General features: G+C 54.0%; 1 protein-coding gene across 1 annotated transcript; it reads right to left on the bottom strand.

Moving 5' to 3' along the window:
• Positions 1-389: 389 nt before the first annotated feature.
• CDCP2 (CUB domain containing protein 2) lies at positions 390-14,747 on the bottom strand. Its single transcript, XM_045547959.1, has 6 exons — positions 14,591-14,747; positions 9,760-10,107; positions 6,962-7,297; positions 5,652-6,005; positions 2,588-2,766; positions 390-1,001 (listed from the first exon to the last, which is right to left on the bottom strand). The coding sequence occupies exons 1-6, from the start codon at positions 14,667-14,669 to the stop codon at positions 675-677; spliced, it is 1,623 nt and encodes a 540-aa protein (XP_045403915.1). The 5' UTR covers positions 14,670-14,747; the 3' UTR covers positions 390-674.
• Positions 14,748-23,873: the final 9,126 nt, after the last annotated feature.

Here is a 23,873-nt window from a genome sequence, read left to right as displayed (position 1 = left end):
GCATCGCCACCTCTGTGGACAAGCACCCACCAGGATGCACAGGCCCAGCTTCGACAGTGACATCGTGTGGCAGGGGCTGAAAGGACAGCACTGGGCAGGGCTGCAGCTCCTTTCTCTACTCCTGGAGTCTAGAGCAGAGCTGGCTTGCTTTAGACAAGGGCCCCAGGGTCCCTGGGTCAGTTTAGGGTAAAGGCCTCTGGATGGATACTGGACTTCCTGCTAGTGAAGGCTCAGGATGAACAATTAATTGGGAAAATAAGCAGTGCCACTGTTTGTGCCTGGGTTGGTGAAGCACTCATACACGCTACAGGATGAGTCGGTTTTACCCACGCTATGCCACCAGTGCCCACATCTATCCAAACCGACAAGTAACACTCGTGGGAGAGTTCTTTTCTATAGCGAATGTCTTTAAGAGTGGTAATAACAACAGTCGATACACGTACGCGGCATGCTACAGCATACAAAGCCCTGCTCCCCTTATGCTCTTCCTGGAGCCTCATGCCAGCCCCGTCAGACGGCTGGGCAGAGAGGCTGTCCCCAGTAAACCAAAGCTCAGAGAGGGACACGACTTGCCTGTGGTCACCAGCAAGTTAGCAAGGCCCTGTCCCACCTCTGTTGTGGGTCCCTAAGCTGCCTCGCAGGGATGCCAGATGACAGGTCCCTAACCTGCCTGCTCACAGCAGCATCAGGACCACGATGGCAATGACCATGAGGACTCCAGCCAGGATGCAAAGGCCCAGGAAGACGATGTCACTGGTATCCTGGGCCAGCATGGTCACCGGGCCATCCAGTGCCTCCGCCTCGTCCCTGGGTGGTGCTTCCTGAAGGTGCTCAGCAGTGGCAGCGTAGGGCCCGAGCCAGTCGGAGCCAGACAGCAGGTGGACAGAAGCCTCCTTGCGCCGGGGCTCGCAGCGGACCTCGTATTCATGGATGTCGTCCCGCCCGGCAGCGGAGAAGTCGATGTACAGCACGCTCACGATCACTGACGTGTTGTTTCTTCTCTGCGGGGTCACAGGGCGCTCACTCACACCTGGAGGGGCTTGGGCTGACCCTGTCCCCCTATATATATGTGGGGGTCTCAGTACCAAGGGGGCGGAGCTGCAGGCGCCTGGGTTCTGGTCCTAGCTTGGCCGCTGTCTCCCACCCCGCTCAGAGTCCCAGTGTCCCCATCTGTAAAACGCAGGACCTGAGAGTGGAAGGGGACCCAGGGAAAGGGCCAGAGTTAATCTACATAATAAACAAGGGAGGGAAATCACAGAGGCTGGGGCGGGGAGTTTTAGGGGGCTTTGATGAGAGAGAGACTTGGGGAGAAAAGCCACACAGGACGTGGTGTTGGTGGCTGTGGAGTCCAGTCTCTAATAAGATGCACGTAAAGCTTGGCATTGCTTTCTTGCTGCTTGTGGCCGTTTGAGCTGTGCTTCTTTGAAAGCTACTCTCTGCAGAGGCTGATCCTTGTGGGTCTGGGATTTATAAGGGTTACCCTGAGAATCCATGAACATAAGGTCCTCAGATTTTATGTTTCCAAGATACCGACTGCAAGAGTCCGTTGTTCTGTGGTTCTGAGTGCAGGGTGGTGGCTCTGTGACTCTGAGACTCAGTGTCTATGAGTCCCTGGTTCTAGGATTTCACGATTCCCTGCTTCTGGGAGTCTGTCTCCATCATTCCACGACTCTATGGAATGTGGTTCTGTCCCAGAGAAAACCCCTGGGGGACTTAGGGCATGGAGTGGGGGTGAGGGCAAAATATCTTGGCAGCTGACTGACCCCTCCACTGCCCATCTCAAGTCAAAAGGGTGGTGGTTGCCAGGAGGCTGCGGAGGGCAGACTGGAGGGGCCAGGGGCATACATTTGGCTAACGCGTGGTGGGGGACAGTTTGCTGGAAAGCTCATGATTTCTGCCAAGCTGGACTGCAAATCCCCAGATTCCAATGCTGGGGGGTCTCTCCAACAGAGACCACCGTTCCTTCTCCTCCCACCTCACTTCCTGACCTGTCCCTAAGAGTACAAATATACAGGTTGCTTGTGCAGGCCACTGTCCAGTGACTCTCTGAGGGCCCCTGTCACGGTTCATGGCCTCCAAAATACAAGGGTAGTAGGGAAAAATTCACCTATAAGCCTCGCAGACTTTCCTGGGAAGGCTCTTTTGTTTTGGGGAACGCAGGGTGGGTTTGGATCACCAGGTTGGGAGCTGTGGGCAGGTGGTGATCAGGGCTCTGACAACTCTCCACATTAAAGGGGTGGGGACTTCGGTGCCCCTGGGGAGCTCTGAGGGAAAGGGGAGGGACAGCAAAGAAGAACTCTAGCCAAGGGCCGGCCAACAGGGCCTTCCCGGAGAAGTGGCCAGTAGAGGCTTCAGGTTGTCCCTGGGATATGCAACGGGCCGTCCTCTGTCTCCGCTATTTGAGTTCTTTGCTACCTCTATGCCGAACAAGCTTGTTGGGGTAAATAAAGGCAGGAAGGGCTGAGCTCTACCACCAGGCTGGTGAGGTCACCAGAACCAGGAGAGGCTGAATTCCTGGGAATGACTGGGGCCCTTCCGCAGGGGTCAGAGCCCCTCCCTTGTGCCTGCCCCCTCCCCCGGCCCCTACCTGAGATTCAGTGCCGCAGGTGTCAAAGCGGGCCTGGATCCTGAAGTTGCTGCCAACTTCCTGGGCGGCACAGCTCCGGCTGCCCAGGTAGACCTTGGTCCGCTCCAGCGGGGCCAGCGCCTGCGTGGAGATCAGGATCTGGAAGTCCGTGCGGGAGCAGCTCACGTTCACGGGCACCACTGGGAACGGGAGGGGGCGGGCTGGAGGCCATGGGCAGGCAGTCCGCCTGCCACCTCCCCACCGCCACCCCTCCCCTGTACAGGGTGGGGGATAGGGAAACCGAGGCCCAGAGTGGGGAAGACTTCCATGCAGCCCTCCAGGCAGCATTGGGCATCTCACACGTGTTACTCCGTGTAACTCCATCGGACTGCGAGCTTCGAGGGCAGCCCCATGCCCGGTTCCTTCCGTGTCCCCTGAGCCCAGCACAGAGCTTGGCAGGCCCAGTGAATGCTGAATGAATGGCTGAATGAATGAATGAATGAATGTTCTTAATCATAATAAAAGCTACTATGTGCTTATCGCGTTGCCAAATGCCGGGCAATTCATTCGATCATTCATTGAATCATTTAGCAAACATGTACTGGTGGCTTGGTATGTGCAGGTGCTATTCTAAGCACCCCAGTTACAGAAATGAAAAAGAAACCAGCCCCAAATTCTCGCCCTTGTAAAGCTTACATTCTAGTTGGGGAGGGAGCAATAAATATGCAACAGGCACATAAATGTCAGAGTGCTGTGCAGGAAAATCAAGGAAGGAGGAAAAATGGGGGGTGGGGAATGTGGGGGGAGGGAAGCCTCACTTTCCCTCCTCACCATGACTCTGTGAGGCGGACGGGACTCAACTCATTTTATAGTTCTGGAAACTGAAGCTCTGCGAGGTGAAGCTGTTTACAGTGGCTGAGCTAGGATCTTACCTCTGGGTCCTCAGGATTCCAAAGTCCGTGGTCCCTCCACCCTATCTGACAGCCCCCTGCACTCCTCCCAGGCCAGGATGCTGAGTGTGGCTCTGAGTGTTTGCATGTGTGTGTGCATGTGAGTGCATGTGCGTGTGCCGTGTGTGTGCTTGGAGGGCAGGGCTGAGTGTGGGGGGAGGGAAGGCGGTGCCTGGTGGGAGGAAAAGGAGAGAGAGCTGGCAGGCAGAGGCCTGGAACTCTCGACTCCTCTCCGGGAAATGCCTCAGACATATTTCAGCCTCTGGTGTCTGGCAGTCGGGGATTTATGGGCCCGCCGTCTCCCACGATGATCTCGGTGGCGCTGAACTGTGTGTCACCCCTGACTGATGCTGTGGCTACCCTGCCAGCAGGGAGGCCTCCCGCAGCCTGGGCCACATCTGGAGCCTTGCCCAGCACGAGCGCCCCTGTCTGACCCTGGGCTCCCACGGGGATCCGGGGAGGGCGGTGGGTGTGGAGGGCGCGGGGGCTCCTGCACTGAAGTCCCCACAACAGGCGCCAGGATCACCGCCCCCACGTTCACTCAGTCTCTGCAGAAGCTGCTTGTCCTAAACCACATGGAGGATCTGGGAGAGTCCTGGACATAAAACTATCAGAAGCAAAAGGGACTTTCAAGCTCCTTCAGTTAATGTCCTCATTTTACAGGTGGAGAAGCTGGGACCGGAGAGAGAAAGGGCCATGCCAGCTAGCTGGGGCGGAGCCCCAATGGAGCTGTCTCTCAGGAGTGCTCTCTCGCCCATGATACAGTCAGAGAAGGGGACAGCACCAATGCCACACCTTACCTGCTCCAGCCCACAGAAGGGCAGGGCCTGCCCAAGGCCACCTCCCTCCCACTAGCTCGCTGTAGCCTCACATCTCCACCGTAGCTGGGGCTCCCAACTCCCCTTCCACGTGGGTAAGGAAAGAGGAGGGAGCTTTTGAATGCTGAACAGATCAAAGACACCCTTCCCGAGGCAGTGATGTCCTTGGAGGCGGGCACTATGACCACATTGCCTAATTTAATCTTCACGACCGCCTTGTCTAGGGCATTCGTCAACCCCTTTTACAGAAAAGAATGCTTGGGTGGTCAGTAAATGGCAGGGTTTCGATGTGGCCCTCATGTGTCTGAGCATAGCCCTGGCTCCCCTTCCTGTGTCCTGCTCAGACACACAAGAAGGCAAGAGAGTGGGTTCTAGTCCTGGCTGTGCCACCAACTGCCTGTGTGACTGCAATGACGTCCTTTCCCCTCTCAGCACCTCTGTTTCCATACCTGCACAAGGAGGAGTTTTGCCGGCCAGGCAGAGGGCACAGTGGGTCCAGAACATAGGCATCTCTGGGCCCACAGCTCAGGGAAGGGTGGCGGGAGGAGGGGAGAGATGACAGATGCTCGTGGCTGACAAATCTAACAAACACGATGGAGCCCGGGAAAGCCAAATACCCGCTTCCCCAGGGTTCTCTGCAGCCAGGCGTGGCCGGCAGACCAAGTCCAAACCAACGAGACACAAGAAAAAGTCTTGTGAGAGCTTCTAGAAATGCTTTTGCTTTCCTGATAAGGGGACATGTGTGGCTGGCACTTCCTCTACCCTCTTCCAGCCTTGAACATGAGCATGATGCCCCGAGTTGTGGCAGCCATATTGCAACCATGAGGCTCAGAGAATCTCAGAGAGATCCCTTGGACCGGTATTGAGTCCTTGAGCCAATACAGCAGCTGCCTGGCTCCAGACTTCTCGTGACGTGAGCAGACACTGCGCCATTTGTTCAATCACTGTTTCTGAATGACAGCAGGGCTGGTAGGCATCTCCACAGTTATACCAATGGTTGACCATAATCAACATTGCCATGTTTTGCTTATTACTCCTGAACACAGGAGATCAACCACAGTATAAGAGGGGCCAGGGCCCCCGGGGGAAGGAGCCCAATGGGAGAGTCAGGACTCATGGAGTTAGGAGCTGGAAATGAATAAGGGCTGTACTGGTGCGGTCACAAGGGTCCCAGGAGTTGGCAGGGGGCTAGCCACCGGGGAGACCATTCCTGGGGCTCGGGACAAGCTGGTGGGATGGAGGAAGGAGGCTGCAAACCCTGGCTGCAAAGCCTCCCCTTCTCCCACCGGCGCACCCACGCCCTCAGCCCTGGCTGACCTCCGATGTAGGCCACAGAGAAGCCCCTGCGGGTGGTGCTGCGGTCCGTGTGCAGCAGGAGCAGGAGCTGGTTGTGGCTCGAGGTGACGGGTGGCGGCAGGTGGTGGCCACACCAATTCCCCAGCAGGGGTGCCTCTTCACTGGCCCCATCAAAGGCCGCCAGATGGTCAAAGTCGCAGGTCCTGGTCAGGCTGTTGGGCTCCTCCAGGTCCATGTCTAGGAAGAATACCTTAACCCGGTAGCCAGGAGGCAGGCGGATGGTCCAGTGGCACCGGATGTTGTTGGGGTAGGAGCTGGGGTACTGCGGGCTGGAGAAGTTGCCTCGTACAGCCACGTACACCTCCTGGCATTCTCCTGCGCGGGGGAGGGCGGGGTGGAAGGAGCAATGGTGAGGAGGGGCAGAGGGGAGAAGTCACCCTCTGCAGTTACAGCTGAGGCCGTGGACGCCACAGGGGTCCTAAAGCCGCCCGGCAGTTTGTGGGCACTGAGGCCAGCTCACCAGACCCCTGATCCTGAAGCTGGCTTTCAACTGAAATTAGCTGAGAGCTGGGAACCTCATCTCAATTGACAACTCCCTTCAAGAGTGTTAGAAATTCAATAATAATACCTAACACCCATCCTCAGAGCTAACTCTGAACGCCCTGGCTTGACAGACAATGAAGTTCATGACCTGGCCTCTCCCCTTTTTGGTTGTCCCATCCACCCCTACACTCCCGCTTTACCAAACATCTCCTTGTGCTATGAGCACACCAAACACGCTCTGTCCTCCATGCCTTGCACATGCTGTTCCTCCTGCCTGGAACACCCTTCCCTACCTTCTGCCTCTGGTTAACTCCTTCAAGGCACTGCTCAATTCTCTCCTCCTCTAGATGGTCATCCATGATTCTTACTGTTAGCGCAGATGGCAATGGGATGTCCTGGATGGTTTCCTTATCCATCTTCCCCATTAGACTTTGAACTCCCCGTGAGTTCATTCATTCATTCGTGCAAATATTAATTGAGTACCTACTAGGTGCCAGGTACAAAGATAAGCTCGTAAAGAACTCACAGTCAGGCAGGGGAGATTAACGTGCAAACCACATGCAGAAATGGTAAATGTTGGAACACAGTGTGAACAAGGCTCCTACCAGGAGTTGAAGGAAGGGATTAATTCTGAGTGAATCAAGAAGTCTTCACAGAGGAGGTGACATGTTTATGCCTTGGCACTGGCCAGGCAGGGAAGGGTGCAGAAAGCCCAAGGCCCTTGGGGACAGGAAACTGTGACTCCCACAGTGTAATGGGGAGGCAAGTGGAGCCACAGCCCCTCCTACCTGAGAAGTAGTAGGCCTTGAAGCCCCGGCCTCCAATGTTAAAGTCAGACTTGAAGACCACCTGCAGCTCGTGGCCCAGTGACACGAGGGTTGGGGGCCGGGTGCTGCCACAGTAGTGGTGCCCGCGGGTGGGGCCAGGCCCCCCAAGCACAGCCACATAGTCATAGGTGCACTCTTCATTGCCCTCCACCTGGAAGTCCACGAACACCAGCTTGATGGTGGCGGGGCCGGCGGCCCGGATCACCCAGCGGCATTCTACGTTGTTGGGGTAGTTGTTGGGGTACTCAGGGCTGGTGAGGGCCCCCGACAGGCTGGTCAGGACGCCACCGCACACGTCTGCAAGAGAGCACACTTGAACTGACGTTCCTCTCTCCCTGTGGCTCCCGACCTCCTTGCTTGGGGACCATACACCCCCGTCGTGTTGCTCCCACAGGCATCTCGTGGGAGCCTCACTACCATCCGCTGAGCCCTTGCCGAGCAGCAGGCACGCGCCTAGCGCTCAGCACCTGTGCCATCTTTTAAAATATGCACGGTAAGCCCATAACAAACGGGCTGTTGTGTCTTTGATTTTACAGTGGAGAAATGGAGGTGCAGAGCTGTCTGAGTCTGGGTTTGCCCAGGGAGACCCCGAGACAAGGATGTGAGTGCAAGGGGTTGACTTGGGAGATCCAGGGGACCCCAGGTGGGGAGTGAGAGAGTGAGACAGGGAAGGAGAGGTGTGGCCAAGCCAGCTACTGAGCCCCACGGGGCACTCTAGGGACAGTGTCAAGCACAGACCTCAGAACTGCATCACCCCAGGAGTGAGGCACAGTCCAGGCTGAGGGCCGCTGGGGGCTGAGGGTGACCTGCTGAGGCTTCAGAGAAAAATCCTCCAACAAAGAGACGTGAGGTTGGCGGGAGCACATTGCAGTGGCAAGGCCCAAGGGGTGTGGTCAGGGCCCCGGGAGCAAGTCACCCGGCTGGTACCTGGGAAAGTGGGATTTGAACCCATGAAGACTAACTGTAGAGCCCGTGCACATGACCCCTGTGACCCTTGCTGTCCACTGCTACCAGGCCAGTGGGGCACAGAGGTCAGGGGGCTTGAGTTTAGGAATGTGATCAAACCTCCCTAACAGACGAGGAAACCGAGACAGAGAGAGGATCTGATGAAGTAGAGGTTGGTGTGACATCTGAAAACAAGTGGCCTCCTAACTCTGCCTTCTATTAGCTGTGTGACCCTGGGCACGTAACCCAGCCTCTCTGAGCTTCATGGGAACATGAGAAATTATAAGACGTGCCCAGCCTGATCTACTGGGCTCAGACTTACGCGGAGGCTGAGAAGATGCTGCTAAAAGTGATTAGGGGCCAGCTCAGCCAATGCAATCGTGAGGCAGGTGACTTGCTGGAGGTCACCAGCAGGGAGGGCACACTGAGGACTCCAGAATCTCACCCCGTGGCATGGCTGTGTGCCCAGAGCTCTGTACTGGGCATCTAGGGACTTGGCTTCTTGTCCCAGCACTGGCCCAGCCGCGTGACCTTAGGAAGGTGCATCCCCTCTCTGGGTCTCAGATTTATCGTTTGTGAAATGAGAGGGCAGGTTTAGACAGTCTGCGAGACCCCTTCCAACACCGACGGCCTTAGGAGAGGCTCCCAGACTGTGCTCTGGGGCTCCCCCGTGGACCCCCTGGGGCAGCTGCTGGCGTCTGGGGCAAACTGCATTCTTATGCTGTCCTTCAAAGTATCCTTTAATGTGATTAGACGACAGCACCCACAGTCACATGTCTTATGTGTAAAAACTTAACTCATTGGAGACCATCCATATTGACTTGTGTTTTCAGCGCTTAGCTTATAAGAAGCAAATGTTAAAAATATAAACTTACAAAAGAAATGCACACCACTAAAACACGGCTGTTACCTCTTTTGTGTATCAGGGATTAACGTAAGGTTCCACTTGATGTAAGGGTATTCTTATTTTTTAAAATGTTAGAAAACAGGGCCTATGGTATTATGACTTTGATAAAACATAAAACGGGGCCTATGATATTATAACATTCTAAAAATCTAAGGGTCTAAAATTCCAAAAGCATGATCAGATCAGCCTATGATTCTTGTGCTTTAGCATTCTACAATTCTAAGCTTCTAAATGTAGCAGGGACCGGCTGCCCCACCTGAGTCCCCCAGGATTGCTGTTGCTGGGCTCTGTGGGCCAGGAGCCTCTGTGGCCGTCCACTGTTTGAGCTGACATGGAAAAGGCCTTCGGTTCGGGCCTTGGGAGGAGGGAGGAGGTTTGTGTCTGTCCACAGAAGCCTGAGGACAAGGAGGAATGAGTTAAGGAGAAGGGCAAGAAGAGCAAGGCCTCTGTTCCCTCCACGAGACTGAGAAGCTGGTGTCAAGCCTGGTCGAGGGAGAGAGGGAGGGGTTAGGGACCCATGATATAAGAGTCACCAGCTCCACCTGCACCCTCTGTGCAAGGACGTGGGCGGGGATTCCTGCAGCAGCAGCAGCAGCAGGAGCAGCAGTGGGTTCCTCTCCCGGGGCCGGATGCCATGACATGGGGTAGAAGAGCATGAGAGGCCTCATTCCTGAACACAGTGAGACCCTCTGGGGGCCCCGGGAGAAATGCACACGATTACAAGAGTGTCTTGGACATTGAGGAAGCCACCTTTGCCACATAAGCTGTCCCTGAGAGCAGGGCCATGCAAGTTCCTTCCAGAGCAGCCTACGTGCTGCGATGCCAGGAGCCTGCAGGTCTCAGCCCCATGCTCTCCTCCCACCTCCACCCCAGGGCCAGCCTCTCCACTGCCAAGTCCCCCCTTGACCTTTCTTGTAGCCCGCAGAAAAGCCGCGGCTGGCCACATGCTTATCCGAGTGGAAGACGACAGACATGACGTGCCAGGAGGAGGTGAAGGGCGGCGGGGGCACCTGGCCACAGAATCTCCCCAGCAGGTTGCCCTTGTCTGCTGAGGCCCCATTGTAGATCTCCAGGAAGTCGAAGTCGCAGGTGTCATGGTACTCCAGGTCAAAGTCATGGAAGGTAAGCAGCACAGAGGACCCCTCAGCCACCACGATCAGCCAGTTGCACTCCGTGTTGTAGGGGTATAGTCTAGGGAAGTTGGGGCTGGAGAAGTTTCCAGAAGGTGCTGAGAGCACACCCCCACATTTGACACCTGGGGCAACAGAGAAGGATGGCTCAGAGTGAGTGCTGGGGTCTTAGGTACCTGTGGCAAGGCTACACAGCTGTGTCTCTGGGACGGGGTGCGAGAGCACAAGGCCATGGCCCTGAATTAATTCATTTATTTTTTTAAATTTTTTCATGCATGTACTTATTCTTCAAACACTTATCGAGCATTCTTTCACTCATTCAACAAATATTATTTGAGTGCTAGGCACTGCTCTAGGTGTTGGGGTTATAGCAGGAACAAAACAGACAAAGCTTCCTACCCTCATGGAATTTACATTCTGGTGGGGAAGACAGACAGTAAACATAATAGGTAAAATATAGAACAAATAAAATAGTGATAAGTGCTATGGAGAAAAAGCAAGCAGGGAAAGGAAATAGGAAGAGTTGGGCTTGGGCTTTTTATTTATTTTATTTTATTTTATTTTGAGACAGGGTCTCGCTCTGTCACCCAGGCTAAAGTGCTGTGGTGCAATCATAGCTCACTGCAACCTCCAACTCCTGGGCTTATGCAAAGGGATCCTCCAGCCTCAGTCACCGAGTAGCTGGAACTACAGGCGTGCACCACCATACCCAGCTAATTTTTTAATTTTTTGTGGAGACAGGCTCTCACTATGTTGCCCAGGCTGGTCTTGAACTCCTAGGCTCAAGCAATCCTGCTGCCTCAGCCTCCCAAAGTGCTGGGATTAGAGGTCTGAGCCACTGCACTTGGCTTGGGCCTATAATTTTAGATAAAACGTTACTATATGCTAGGGCTCAGATATGTGCGGTAGGGAATTTAAAGATTAATAATAATAGTAACCTCTGAGTGCAAATGTACACAGTCTATTACAATGTTAAAAGGATATTTTTATATGTGCATATTTGCTTGTATTTAACACAAGAAAACAATAGAAGGAAACTAATAAGAATAATTCTCTGTCAGGGAAGTAGTAAAAAGAGGAGAGGAAGCTAGCGTGACTGCTGGGCCTCTTCACATGTGCCTTTGACTTTGTAATCACATAAAATAATTTTATGGAATTTTAAAAGATCAAAAAAAATTTAAAGTAACCCCTAAATATCCAAAACTAAAACAAATAAACTTAACTGTTTATCAAGTTGGAGGCACAGTTACATGGGGAAAAATGATTTCAAATGATTTTGAAATATGTTTTTTTTTACTGCACACTCCTAGTAGGATATAGCTCAAGGACAAAATGAACTGCAAAGAAATCTTAAACTATATTCAGCTCACTATTAGTAATAATATTAAATATTGGTATTTTGCAAGTACCATATATATTGCAATAAGGCAAATAAGTATGTTAATGTCAATAGAAATCAAGATTTCAGTGTAAGAGAGAGACAAATATAAGTAAAATCCTTGTGATCCTTAATTTGAATTGGAAGTATCAATATGAACTTGATTGACTTTTATTTCTAAAAAAAATTTATCTCCTAGCTCTGTTTACTAAAAAGGCCTAGAAGGAATCATATTCCAGCAGCATTTTACATCCCTAGGCTTTAGGATTATTCTGTCCAGCTAAAATGAACCAGGGCTCCTTAGAGAAATGGCTGGCACCAGGTCCAGGACAGGAAATACACACAATATACTTAGGTATCTTGCCATGCCAGACAGCAAAGAAGCTCTCAAAGGCTGCTGGGATTGTGTCAAAAGACACAGGAACCTACCCGAGTGGGCTTTGCTGGCTAAAGAAGGTACAATCTGAGCATCAAAAAAGAGTAGTGATTGCAGTGGATTGACACACATCAAATATATAAAAACTTATGAATACATAATGCAACTCAAAGAAATTAAAAAGAAACTCATTGGTTTCTTGGAGAGGTTGCTGGGGCACTGGTGCTTTTTTTTTTAGCTGATTAATAGAAAGGAAAAGAAATTAAACATCCACTTGGTCTTTCTTGTATGGGCTGGATTTCTAGATAACCAAATAGCTGGGGAGAGAAAGTGGTTATTTACAGAAGATTTCAGAAAGAATAACAGCATTAGAAAAATCATAATTTTGCAAACCCTAATGAAATAGTGGATCTAGATAACATCCTCAAAGTCTGTTCTAATCACTGAGCAGAAAGTTGATGAGAGGTAAAAACCTAGATGGTTGGGTATATAGGCATTGCTGTACAATTCTTTCACCTTAGCTAAATGTTTGAACATTTTTATAATTAAAAAAATGCCCAAGAAGTTAGCTTAATAGGGAATTTTATAACAGATAGATCAGGCTAAGAATCCGGGAACCCCCAGATGAATCTTGGCGTCAAAGTGGAGCCCGTGGCCCTCCTGATGTGATGCACAGACGCCCACCTAGAAAGTCTGCTCGAAAAAAAATAAAGGAACCTGAATGTCATGAAGTCTCTGGATGTGTGTACAAGCTGGAGTGAACATGGAAGTTAGAGGAACAGTTTAAAAGACACGGTAAGGAAATATTTGGCCAAGTCCAGAATGTCTGGATGGGAATCATTTCCCTCCTGGTCCCTCGGCCGAGAGTGGGAGCCCTGGGTGGGTCTGTGCTCGGGCTTGTGGACAAATCCTGTCCCCGGACTGGAAGAACAATGCGCAAAGTGCAAACAACCCTGGTGCCAAGAGTCCCTGGCTGCCTGCATCCCTGAGCCCAGCTCGGTACACTCCTGCCTCCCTGGCTACGGAGCCAGTGCATTCCTCTTTTTGCTGAAACTCATCCAGGTTGGGTTTCACTTGCAACCAAAGTCATCCTGAAGAACACACTTGATTAAAGTCCCTGTAAGAGAAGACGCGTTGGCCAAACATGTGCCCTGTACCTGTCCTGTGCCGACTCAGAAGGGGCTCCTCCCAGGAGAGCTCGCAGTGGGGTGGGGAGGGGAGTCAGGCAAATGAGACACAGCCACACAGTGTGGTTGTGCTGAGGCCACACGGGGGCTCTGGGGCCCGGGGGAGGGAAGCCAGCCTTGGTGGGGCCAGTATTAGGGGAGGGATAAGATTCACAGAAGTGATACTTGAGTTTGACTAGGATGAATGAGGTGGTTTCATCAGTTAGGGAAGATCTGGGGGCAGGAAATGGCGTGGACGAGGCTCAGACACACGACTGCTTCACCTCCGTGACTCAGTCATGAATCTGTGAGAGGGGGACGATGACGCCTGTGAGCTGTGGCTGTGAACGCTGACAGGGTAAAGGCTGGGCACACCCAGGTCATGTTATCGACTCCCTGCCTGGCCCCTGCTGCAGGACAGGGCAGGAATGGCGTCTTATCTTGTGCCTTTATGGCAAGAAGACAAAGGGATGCTCTGTCCAGGGACTGTCCTTGTCCTTCCGGGCCCTGCCCGGGGGGCAGGAAAAGCTGGGAGAGTTAGAGCAGAGCCCCTGCAGCCCAGCCGCCCGGCACCAGCACAGGCGGAGGCCTTGTCCACTATGACCCGGCCAGGCACGCTGACACCCAAGGTCACCCCAACACTACTGAAGCCCTGGTGGCTGGCATATAGGAACTGCCAGCTCCTCCCACCGCCCAGGAGTGGGTTGAGACCCCTGCGTGCCCATCCCCTCTCTGCCAGCGACTGGGCGACCAGCGAGTTACATACGATTCCTCCCTGAGCCCCACTTAAGCCTGCAGGAAAGTGAGACACTGATGACTGTTTGCTGAGTCCCCACATACGTGCATGCCCCTTGCAGGAGCAGGGAATGACATCGCCCCGGCTTCACAGACAGGCAAACAACGCTCAGAAGGACAGACCAGTGCACAGCCACCTGGGACCACAGTGCAGGCAGGAGCTCTAGGAGCGCCAGTGAAGACATCTCTGAGGTTGATGGAGGGACGTGGAAGGCTTCCCGGAGGAGGTGGCACTTCATCTGAGCTTGAAGGATGAACCAGATGTTCTCAGGTGGAAAAAGAGAAAAGGAACCTTCCAAGCAGAAGGGCAAGCAGGGCCTAAGATCCCTGAGGGTAAGGCATCTCCAGGAAGGGTTGCAATTGCCCTGCCAGAGCATGGGATGCCCAAGGGACATGGGAAACTGAGGCCGATATGGAAATTGGAGCCAGGACTCAGAGGGCACTGAATGCCATAATAAGGAACTTAGATTTCACTTGGCTGGCAGTGGGAAGGACAACAGGCTTTCAGGAGGAAAATAAAGGCTCCTCCAGCAATAAACCTTTAATAGTTCTCTGGGCTATTTCCTTCACCCTCGGGAACCATGCAGCGTTGGACAGGTGACTGAACACTCTAGCTCTTAGTTTCCTCATCTGTAAAATGGGGGACTAATATCTCCTTTGACTTTTGTTGTAAAGATTGAATGCAATCATATATGTAAAACATCCAGCACACAGCAGGCACTCAATAAATATTGTCTTCCCCAGCTCAGAAACAAATGCATTCTCAACTCAGCCAACTCCCCTAAAAGGGCTCCTGCTTCCTGTCTTCCGACATAGAAACCTCCCGAGACCCTGGCTGCCCTCCCCTCCCCTCTCCCCTCCTGCCAGGTCCTGTCTGTCCCAGGAGCACCTACCTTCCATGGCTTGGGCCCTGGGGCCTGGGCCCAGCAGGGCCACTGCCAGCAGCAGACAGGACCCCAGCTGTGCCAGCATCTCCTCTCCAGGGGCCCCCACAGGTCTGCAGAGCTCGGGCAGGCCAGGAGCTGAGGGTCTGCAGCAGGGGAAAGGGAGGTGAGGTGGAAAGGGCCTCCAAGTTAATGGTGGTGTGAATAATTCATCGGCCCCTAGAATCAGTAAGCTGATCTCCAGGTGCTTCCTTCATCCACTCTAAGGTGACGGATCCAGTGTCACCAGTTTTACACATTCTGAGATCTGCACTGGCCACACGGTATCAGGAAGGGAGGCGACAGGGGCTGGGAGGAAATTGGGTGGTGGAGAAAGGGCATATGTTTTGGGGCCAGGCAGATCTGGGATTGATCCCAGTTCAGCCTGTGACTTGCTGGGTAACCTTGAACAAGTCATTTACCTCCTCTGGGTCTGGGTCTTCTCATCTGTCCAATGGGGCTGTTCAGCCCTGCTAATAGGGCTGTCGAGAAAATGAAAATGGCACAGGCGAAAGCACACAGTAGGTGCTTGCTACAGGTTTCTCTTGTCCCCACCCTTGAGGGAGCTGGAAGGAGCCTCAGCGTAGTGGGAGAAATGGGATTGCTTCCTTCAGACATGAGAATTTATCTTAGAGAGGGAAGGAGGTTTTTGTGGATGGCGGATGAGGGAAAAGCCTTTTTTTGGAAGAATGCAACAGGAATAACAGAATTGGAAAATTGTATTGTGCGACTCCTGATGCAATTGTGGATCTGGGCCACAGTGCAAATTCTGGCCAAGAATAGGAAATGTGGGCCAGGCGCGGTGGCTCACACCTGTAATCCTAACACTCTGGGAGGCCGAGGCGGGTGGATCGTTTGAGCTCAGGAGTTCGAGACCAGCCTGAGCAAGAGCGAGACCCTGTCTCTACTAAAAATAGAAAAGAAATGATATGCACAACTGAAAATATATATAGAGAGAAAAAATTAGCCGGGCATGGTGATACGTGCCTGTAGTCCCAGCTACTCGGGAGGCTGAGGCAGGAGGATCGCTTGAGCCCAGGAGTTTGAGGTTCCTGTGAGCTAGGCTGATGCCATGGCACTCTAGCCCCGGCAACAGAGTGACACTCTGTCTCAAAAAAAACGAAAGAATAGGAAATGTTCACCCGTTTATTGATCCCCAAGCTGGAACATCACCATGTGCCAGGCACTGAGCTAAGAGCTGGGGCTGCAGAAATGCCCCAGGGGCTCAGTGTCTAACCGGAAGTAGCATCTTTCTTTTCCTCTGGAGTCTTTCAGTTTGGTCCATTTCAGCCCAGCATGCATTTCTAAGCTCTTTCTCTGTGCAGAGCCTGCTCCAGGCATGGGGGCTTGGGGAAAACATGGCACATTCCTGCCGTCCTAGGGAGGCATCTGGGCTCCGGTTTCTACAGACTGAGGTCTGAATCCTGGTTCTACCCCTGCCTGGCTGTGGGAACTTGGGAAAGTAACCCAGCCTGTCCGAGGCCAGCTCCCTGGGTTGTGAGACAGGAGCTATAGCAGCAGCCTGCAGTTGGCTGTGAGGATTAACTGAGATAATATATGGGAAGTCTTAGCCAGTGCCTGGCACAGTGCATAGGAACATGTATGATTTTGATTCACCCTGGAAGAACTCAGGCATCCATCTGCTGAACACAAGTTGCCTCTGGCCCACCCTTTTGTCAGGAGGTCCCCAGGGAGCCCTTTGCTGCAGGCACAGGAAGACACGCAGGTGTCAGCAAAGAGGATTAGGATTGGCCAGGCCTGCAGGATTGGCTCACCTAGTGGGCTTGATAGGAAAGAAAAGTTCAGCTATTCTGGGCAGCCTGAAGAGATGGGAGCTTTTATTAAGCACCTACTGTGTGTATGAGAGAGGGGGGCAGGTCGAGCGAGCCGACCCAGCGCTGCTGGGTGCCAGGCACGGCGCAGGCGGCCTCACATAGCTCGTGTGGGTGTCGCCTCCCGGTTCTCACAGCACACGTTACACCCCCAAGTGACAGACGAGGACACGGAAGCACAAAGGGATTGAGCCGCTGTCCTGGGTTGAGTGTCTCCACAAGAGGACCCCGTGACAAGTAGTTTATTTAGGACATCGGGAAGCCCAGTGGGGGGTGAGACAAGGATGGGAAAGAAGCCAGTTGAGGGTGTGTTAGTGAGCAAGTTGCCACCGTGGGTATGTCCAGGGGGCGGTGTGGACCTTGCCCTCAAGTTGTGCCGCCCGAGGGGCAGGGCGCAGTGTGCTTATCCACCACCTGCTGCAAGCTGCTCCGAGGGTAGCGCCTCCCAGGCATCGCCGACTTGCAGGTGCCGACCTGTAGGTGCAGGGCCCAGAAGCCCTGAGGCAGACAGTGCAGGGGGTGCGGGGGTTGCAGGGAGAGCTGTCTGCTCACACCGACTCAGCTGGCACCCCGTCGTCACTGTGTCTACTCCCTGGACTTGACATCCTCCACAATCACCTGCCTCCGAAACACTTGTCCCACTCTCTGAACAACTGCCTCTCTTCCTGACACCCTCACGCAGCTTTCCAATCAGACCCCTCCATAGAAGCCTCCAGAGTGGCCCTTGGACCGACCCCTCAAAATCAACAGCCCCCAAACTGCATCATCACAGCCCCCAACAAAGGACTTGCCTATCCTCTGGTGTTTCAGTGTGACCAGCCCACAAAGTCAGCCATGTAGGAGCCTGCCTCGACTTCCCTCCCCCTCACCCCCATACCCAGTGGTCGCGCTTGAGCCTGGTCACCACTTCTGCCCCTGAAATGACTTCTGAGCCATCCCGACCCAAGCTCCCCAGCCCTCCGCACTTTCACCCTGGCCTCCTTGCTGGCCTGAGTGTCCTGCTCTGCCTGCTGCCTGCCCACCCCAAGCCCTTCTCTGCTCTGACCTTTCTGTGCCAGGGTCTCTCTGACCATGTCACACCTGTTCAGGATAAATCCAAAGTCCTCTGTTTGGCCTTCAAGCCCCTCAGGTCACCTGCCCCTCTTGAGCTCCACATCCCGCCCCCGACATGTCTCTCACTTCCCCGGACATGCTGTGCCCGAGCCTGGATTGCCTGCCTTCTGCCCCCCAGGCCCTTGATGGACTCTTGCCCTTCAGAACAGTTGTCACCTCCTCCAAGGAGTTGTCCTACCCCACCCCAAGCTGGAAGAGTCCCTCCTGGCTGGGTGCACCCCCAGCGAGGACAGGTGCACTCTGGCCGGCTGGTTTTTCTGAGAATACCCTCTATCTTCCTGGGCTGTCATTCCAGATCCGGGCGGGCGCAGGGCTTAGCCCAGAGCACATCCTGTCACTCATCTCTGTCCCCTAGCACATCCTAAGCGCTCAGCAACCATTTATGGGTTGAACTGCTCAAGGACGCACAGCTAGGAAGTGTCCTTGTCAATTCGAACCCATGTTCCTCTGTATTCAAAGCCTGTGTTTCTAACCCTGGGTCCGTTCGGGGGCTATAAAAAAACACCTTCAGCTGGATGGCTTATAAACAACAGGAATTTATTTCTCACTGTTCTGGGGGCTAGGAAGTCCAAGGCCAAGGTGCTGGCAGATGCTGTTCTGGTGAGGGTCCATTTCTTGGTTCATAGACGGTGCCTTCTCTCTGTGTCCTCACCTCCAAGAGGCCCTACCTCCTAATCCCACCCCGTTGGGGGCTAGGATTTCAGCATGTGAGTTTGAGGGGACACACACATTCAGACCCGATGCGGCGGCCAGATGGTCTGGAGCAGTGGCTAAGCACAGAGCACCTAGAACCTAGACCGCCTCGGTTGAAATGACAGCCCTGGCGGTTACAAGCTGTGTGACCTTGGACAAGCCGCTTCATCTCTCCAGGCCTCTGTGCCCGCATCTGTGAAATGAGGAGCATGGCACCTACCTGTCGGGCACGCTGAGGACGGACCGGGCCAACACCTGGGAAGTGTGGAGTGTGGTTCCAGCATGTGGGACGTTTGGGACGCACGTGTCCCCTTACCCTGCACTCCATCTGCATGGACTCCGAATGCTATGCAGACCTCAGGTCTTTCGGTACTTTCCATTTTAACCCATCTCTTCTTGAAGTCACCTCTGGGTGGGGCCTCCTGCTGCCTGGCTGCCCCTCCCTCCAGTCAGCGGCCTGGCCATGGCTTCTCTCCCGTTCCCAGGGCGGGTGGTGGAGAAGGAACAAAGGCCGCCTGGCTGCCAGAGTCAATAGGGAGTGCCTGCGCCACCCACAGGACGAGTCAACCCAGGGCACTTCGGTGCCTGCCGGTGCCCTGCTGTGCCAACTCCCACGGGCTGAGCCCTGAGGACCCACTCTCAAACTTCCAGGGGGTCTTTTGGCATGACATGAGCCTCCTCCTATGGCTGGCTCTGCAGCTCCCTGGAGCTAGTGGACACAGGGGTTCTCCCGACCCATAGGGATCAAGATAGGCTCGAGTACCCAAGGAAATAGCTTAACCAAATGATGAAACATGTCACCCAGGATTAGGTGCCCATGTACGCACAGCCACAGAAACTGGCACGCACAGCATTGGTCCCCCTCCCTGGGGTGGCATCTGTCCCTGGAGCATACTCACAACCTCGTGGAGCTCATGCCCCTTGGGGGTACACACTGCATACTTGTGTGCGTGTCTGTGCACATCTACAGTTGGGGTTCTCCTCTAAGCCAGTCTTGCCTTCTATCTGCATTCTGTCGCTGGTTCCTGGGTACAGGGATGGTGCCCGGGGGACAGCAAGGGGACTGTCTAATGTCTCCCTGTCCACTGAGGCCTGGGCTGACAAAAGGAGGTGGCAGAGGGCAGGGAGCAGAGGGGCCATTCCACCCCTGGGGATTCCTGGATGGGTCCCAGGAGCCACATCTTTGCCTAACAAGGCTCTGGAGACCTGGCGAGTTGCCATGAGCATGTGTCCTGTGACAGAGGCTGGGAGGCAGGGACCCTCAGGGAACAGTCCCCACTCTCTGCGCCTTGAGGTGCATGTTGCACCCCAGACCACCTCTGCTGGAACCGGATAGACAGTCGCAGGGTCAGTGTGTGTGTGTGTGTGTGTGTGTGTGTGTCTGTGTGTGTGTGAGAGTGTGTCAGGGGGCTATATGACAGAGGAGGGGAAGGAGAAAAGGATAGGAATATGGGAGGGAGAGAGGTGAAAGGTCAAAGAGAAAGGCGAAAGCAAGGGGTGAGGGGACAGGCTCTGACACAGCGAAGGCTGCTGCTGGTGGGGTGGGGTGCAGCCTCAGGTGCTGGGAGGTGGTGGTGGGGTCCCACTGGCTCCACACACCCTGGAGCCACACCTCTGCCCCAGGGCCACACCTCTTCCTCCTCTCTCCCCTCTGTGACTCTGAATTTCTCTCCCAGTCACTTCCTTTCCCAAAGGCTGGGGTGTGAAGACCACATGCCAGGAATGGCTCCCATAAGTCCAGACTGGCCAAGGACAGGGTTACAGGGTTTCCCAAGAGTCCCCGGACAAGGGTGTGACCTTCACAGTCTCCAGCTCCTGGGCTAATAGGAGGAAAGTGAGGAGGAGGCTGGAATCACCGCGATTCCGTGGACCCCTAACCCCAGCTCTGGGCCCTCTGCACTGTTACCTTGCTGGGCCTCCCAACCCTGCAGGGAAGGAGGCGCTGTCCCCACATCACCGGGGAGGAAATGAGGGCCCAGCATGGTGCAGGGGCCGCCTCCAGAGCTGGGGCTGGGCAGAGTGGGCGCCCACAGTCCCAAGACAGGGTGAGAGCTGGGGGCCAGGCAGAGAAGGGGCCCCTCGTGGGAGCTGCTTGCCCCCCAGCAACACCGGTCACTGCTACTACCCACGGTTTAGTGGAAAGGACAAGGGTTCGGGTTTGAAACTCCCCGGGTTTGGATCCTAGTTCCACATTTGACTTGCTGTGTAACCTTGGGCAAGCTGCTCACTTCCAGCTCTGAGCCTCAGTTTGCACACGTGTGAAGTGGGGTCACTCATCCTCCTCCACCTCACTGGGCTGCTGTGAGGACGGAATGCAAGATCCAAGAGGTGAAAGGGCTTTGCAAACTGTAAGGAGCCATGCACCAGTAGGTGCCTGTGTGCTTGCAGGGGGATGAGTGCTAGCTACAGCAGCATCTCGAGCAATGACTTGAGTGGCCACGTACTGGGCTAGGTGTGTCGCTAAGCACTTTGCACAGGTCACTGTGTTTAATCCTCATCACCACACTCTGAGCAGGGACCGTCATTGCCCGTTGCGCAGATGAACAAACTGGGGTGAAGGAACTGCCCAGGACCCCACGTCCTGTAAGTGGCAGAACCAGGATTCAAACCCAGGACTGTCCAGCTGCAACGCTGGTGCTCTGAGCTGCCAGGTGAGGTCACCCGGGAGCCTGACAGGAAGGGTTCCTGGAAAAGGATTTGCAGGGCCAGGGGCAGAGGGGCAGGGGGGAGGCACACAAAGGGAGCCTCCTGCTGGCCTAGCCTCTCCTCCCCTCCTTTGATGACTAACCAGTCCTGCTTCTTTGGCCAAGGTAGGTCCTTTAACAAGCAAGGTGCATTAGAGGAAGTTCATGGTTACATGAGGGGAAACTGCCCTGTGCCCTTCCCTGCCTCCGGAGAGGCCACTGGAGTGGCTGTCTCAGGGCTCCGGTCTCCAGGGAGTTGTCTGGGATGTTTTGCTGCTGCCTCTTCCCCTCTGGGCCTTCCTGGCCTCACCCCTTCTCATCCTTCCCAGCACACCTCACCCTCACAACCCCCCTCAGCTGCTCATTCACAGCCAGATCCAGGGACTAAGAACAGCTCAGCACAGGAGCCTTCCAGAGTGCCCTGCCTGGCACTGGATACCAAGCCTGAAACCTCTCTGCTCCAAGGTAAAGCAACTGTTAGACTCCTGCTGTTTGCCAGGCACATTCATATCCAGCCACATCCAAGCTATGTGACCTTGGGCAAGTTTCTTAACCTCCCCTCCATACCTCAGTCTTCTCATCTGTAAAATGAGAATAATGAGTTAATTTTTGTAAAGGGTCTAGAATAGCATGTGACCACCTGATAAGCACTATTTTAAGCACTGATTAATTGAAATGACGTTTGAAATCTCTGTAACACCTTTGCAAGGTAAGGATTACCAGCTCCAACCCACTGTTTGGTGATTAGGGCTCAGAGAGAGTTGCTTTTATTGAACATCTATTATGTGCCAGGCCCAATGCTCAATATTTTATGCACATTATCCCATTTAATCCTCACAGCTTTGTGAGGTGTCAGGAGCCCCCAATATTTCCAACCTCCCGTGGGGGCAGCACTACCGTGGCCGATACCTTGCTGTTTACTTTCTGTCTCCCCAAGCCATTTGTAAACACCAGGGAAGCAGATCAGATACCTGTATTTTGTTCACCACTGTATTTCAGCTCATGGCACAGAATAAGTGCTCAGTAAATATCTGCTTCAAGAAGGAATAAAAATATCCCCAGTTTATAAATATGGAAATTGAAGTTTAGAGAAATGAAGCGATTTACCCAAGTGGCAGAGCTGAGATTTGAACCAATGTCTGACCAGCTTGAAAGCCTTACCATGGTGCTGGTTCTACCCACGTGGAGCCCTATTTGTGGAGAGAAAGAGGAGGTCTCAGCTGGGGTGCAGAGTGGAGTGGTGGGTTGTAGATATCTGGAGTGGCAAGTAGCTGGGGGCAGAGACCCCCATAGACTCCATGGAGAGCCCTGGGTTCCTCCTGCCTCCAACCTGCCTGCCTGTGTCTCCCCTCAGGCCGCTGGTCATTCCAGGCAGGGGAACAGCACTCCCTCCTCAGACACTGCATGGAGAAGTGGGGCCAGGGCGGGGCAGCCCCTGGACTATCAGAGCCACGCACACGGCAGTGTACAGTTCCTAACGCCGTGTGCCGGGGTCTGCACTCCATTCTCCATCCCACTGTTGCAAATCACATGCTGCAACTCGGCTCTGTGTTCAACATATTAGGCTTCAAGCTGAAATGCTACGTTTGTCACCAACAACCCCCACCATACCTCCCTCTCCTCTTTCCAGGTTCCTCTGTGGTCAGGCAGGCTGGAGGTGGTGTTCCCCTGGGTCCAGGCAGAGGAGCTGATGTCGGCTCACCTGCCCTCTAAGCTGGCCGGTGCAGCCTGCCATCTGGCACAGTGTGCTCACCCAGCTATGGTCCTGAGTGCTGAGATTCGGGACCCGGTCAAGGCTGTCACTCCACCCTGCTACAAGCTAGCGTGCTCTGTCAGCATCGGGAGCAAGGGGCAGGACGACACGGTGGTCTCCAGCCAGAGCCTGCGGGACCTGCATGCAGACAGCTCTGCCACCTCCCACTGTGTGAACCCCATGCCCTTCTGCGTGGCGCTGGTGCACGCCGTCTATTCGGAGCCAGCCCTGGGGGATGAGGTGTCTAGAACCAGCGTGGGGCCTACGTTAGAGCCTGGCACCGAAAGCTCAGACCTCCGCGTCCAGTCAGTGACCACCTGTGAAAGCAGCACCGCCCGGGCAAGGCCAGCAGCCTCCATGACTCATGGTCAATTAACAAAGAAAAAGAGCAGAGCAGAGCGAGATGCATCACATTCACCCTCCTCAGGCACCCAGACCACACACAACGTTGAGTGCCTTTGCCTCTGGCTGGAATTATGTCAACCACGTGCAGCTCCCAGCTGGATGTACAGATCAGAGGCTCTGATGGGCAGCTATATGTCTTTGATTAATAAAAAATGGGACATAAATTAATAATGCCTTAAAACACGCAATTTGGGATCAAAATCTCCCAAAGCATGGGAGAAATAATAAAAAGGGGAGTTCTTGATAGTGAAAAGTCTGGGAACAAACGCTGTCCTCAGAGGTCGGTCATGGGCAGGCACTGCTGGGGAGGGCCACCAGGGAGAGGAGAGAGAAGGAAGGAGGGGACTGGGTCTCACATCCACCCTGTGCCAGGGGCTGTGCTTGGGGCTTGCACCCCATGCTCACAGCCCTGGGAGATACTGCTGCCACCTCCGTTTCATAGATGGGCAAACTGAGGCTCACAGAGGCCAAGTTACTTGCCATGGGTCACAGAATCAGCGAGACTCGAGCCTAGATCTGCTTCATTTAAAAAGGAAAACAAAAGAAAAGAAACAAAGAAGAAAAGGAAGAGTCTAACTCTGGTATCATTCTGGTTTACGAGGAAAAGGACAGCGGAGGGAACGGCGTACCAGGGAAGAGACCAGGAGTGACCTACACTATTGACGGCCGCGTCTCCCACACCAGAGCAGGGCCTGGCAACAGCAGGTGCTCACGAGGAGTTTCCAAAGAATGCCTGGGAGGGCTGGAGGCGCACAGGGAGCACCTATTCTGAC

The sequence above is a fragment of the Lemur catta genome, chromosome 3 (assembly GCF_020740605.2).
Source record: "Lemur catta isolate mLemCat1 chromosome 3, mLemCat1.pri, whole genome shotgun sequence".
Lineage (NCBI taxonomy): Eukaryota > Metazoa > Chordata > Mammalia > Primates > Lemuridae > Lemur > Lemur catta.
Note: the sequence above shows the minus strand (reverse complement) of the source record. Positions and strands in the feature narration are given on the sequence as shown.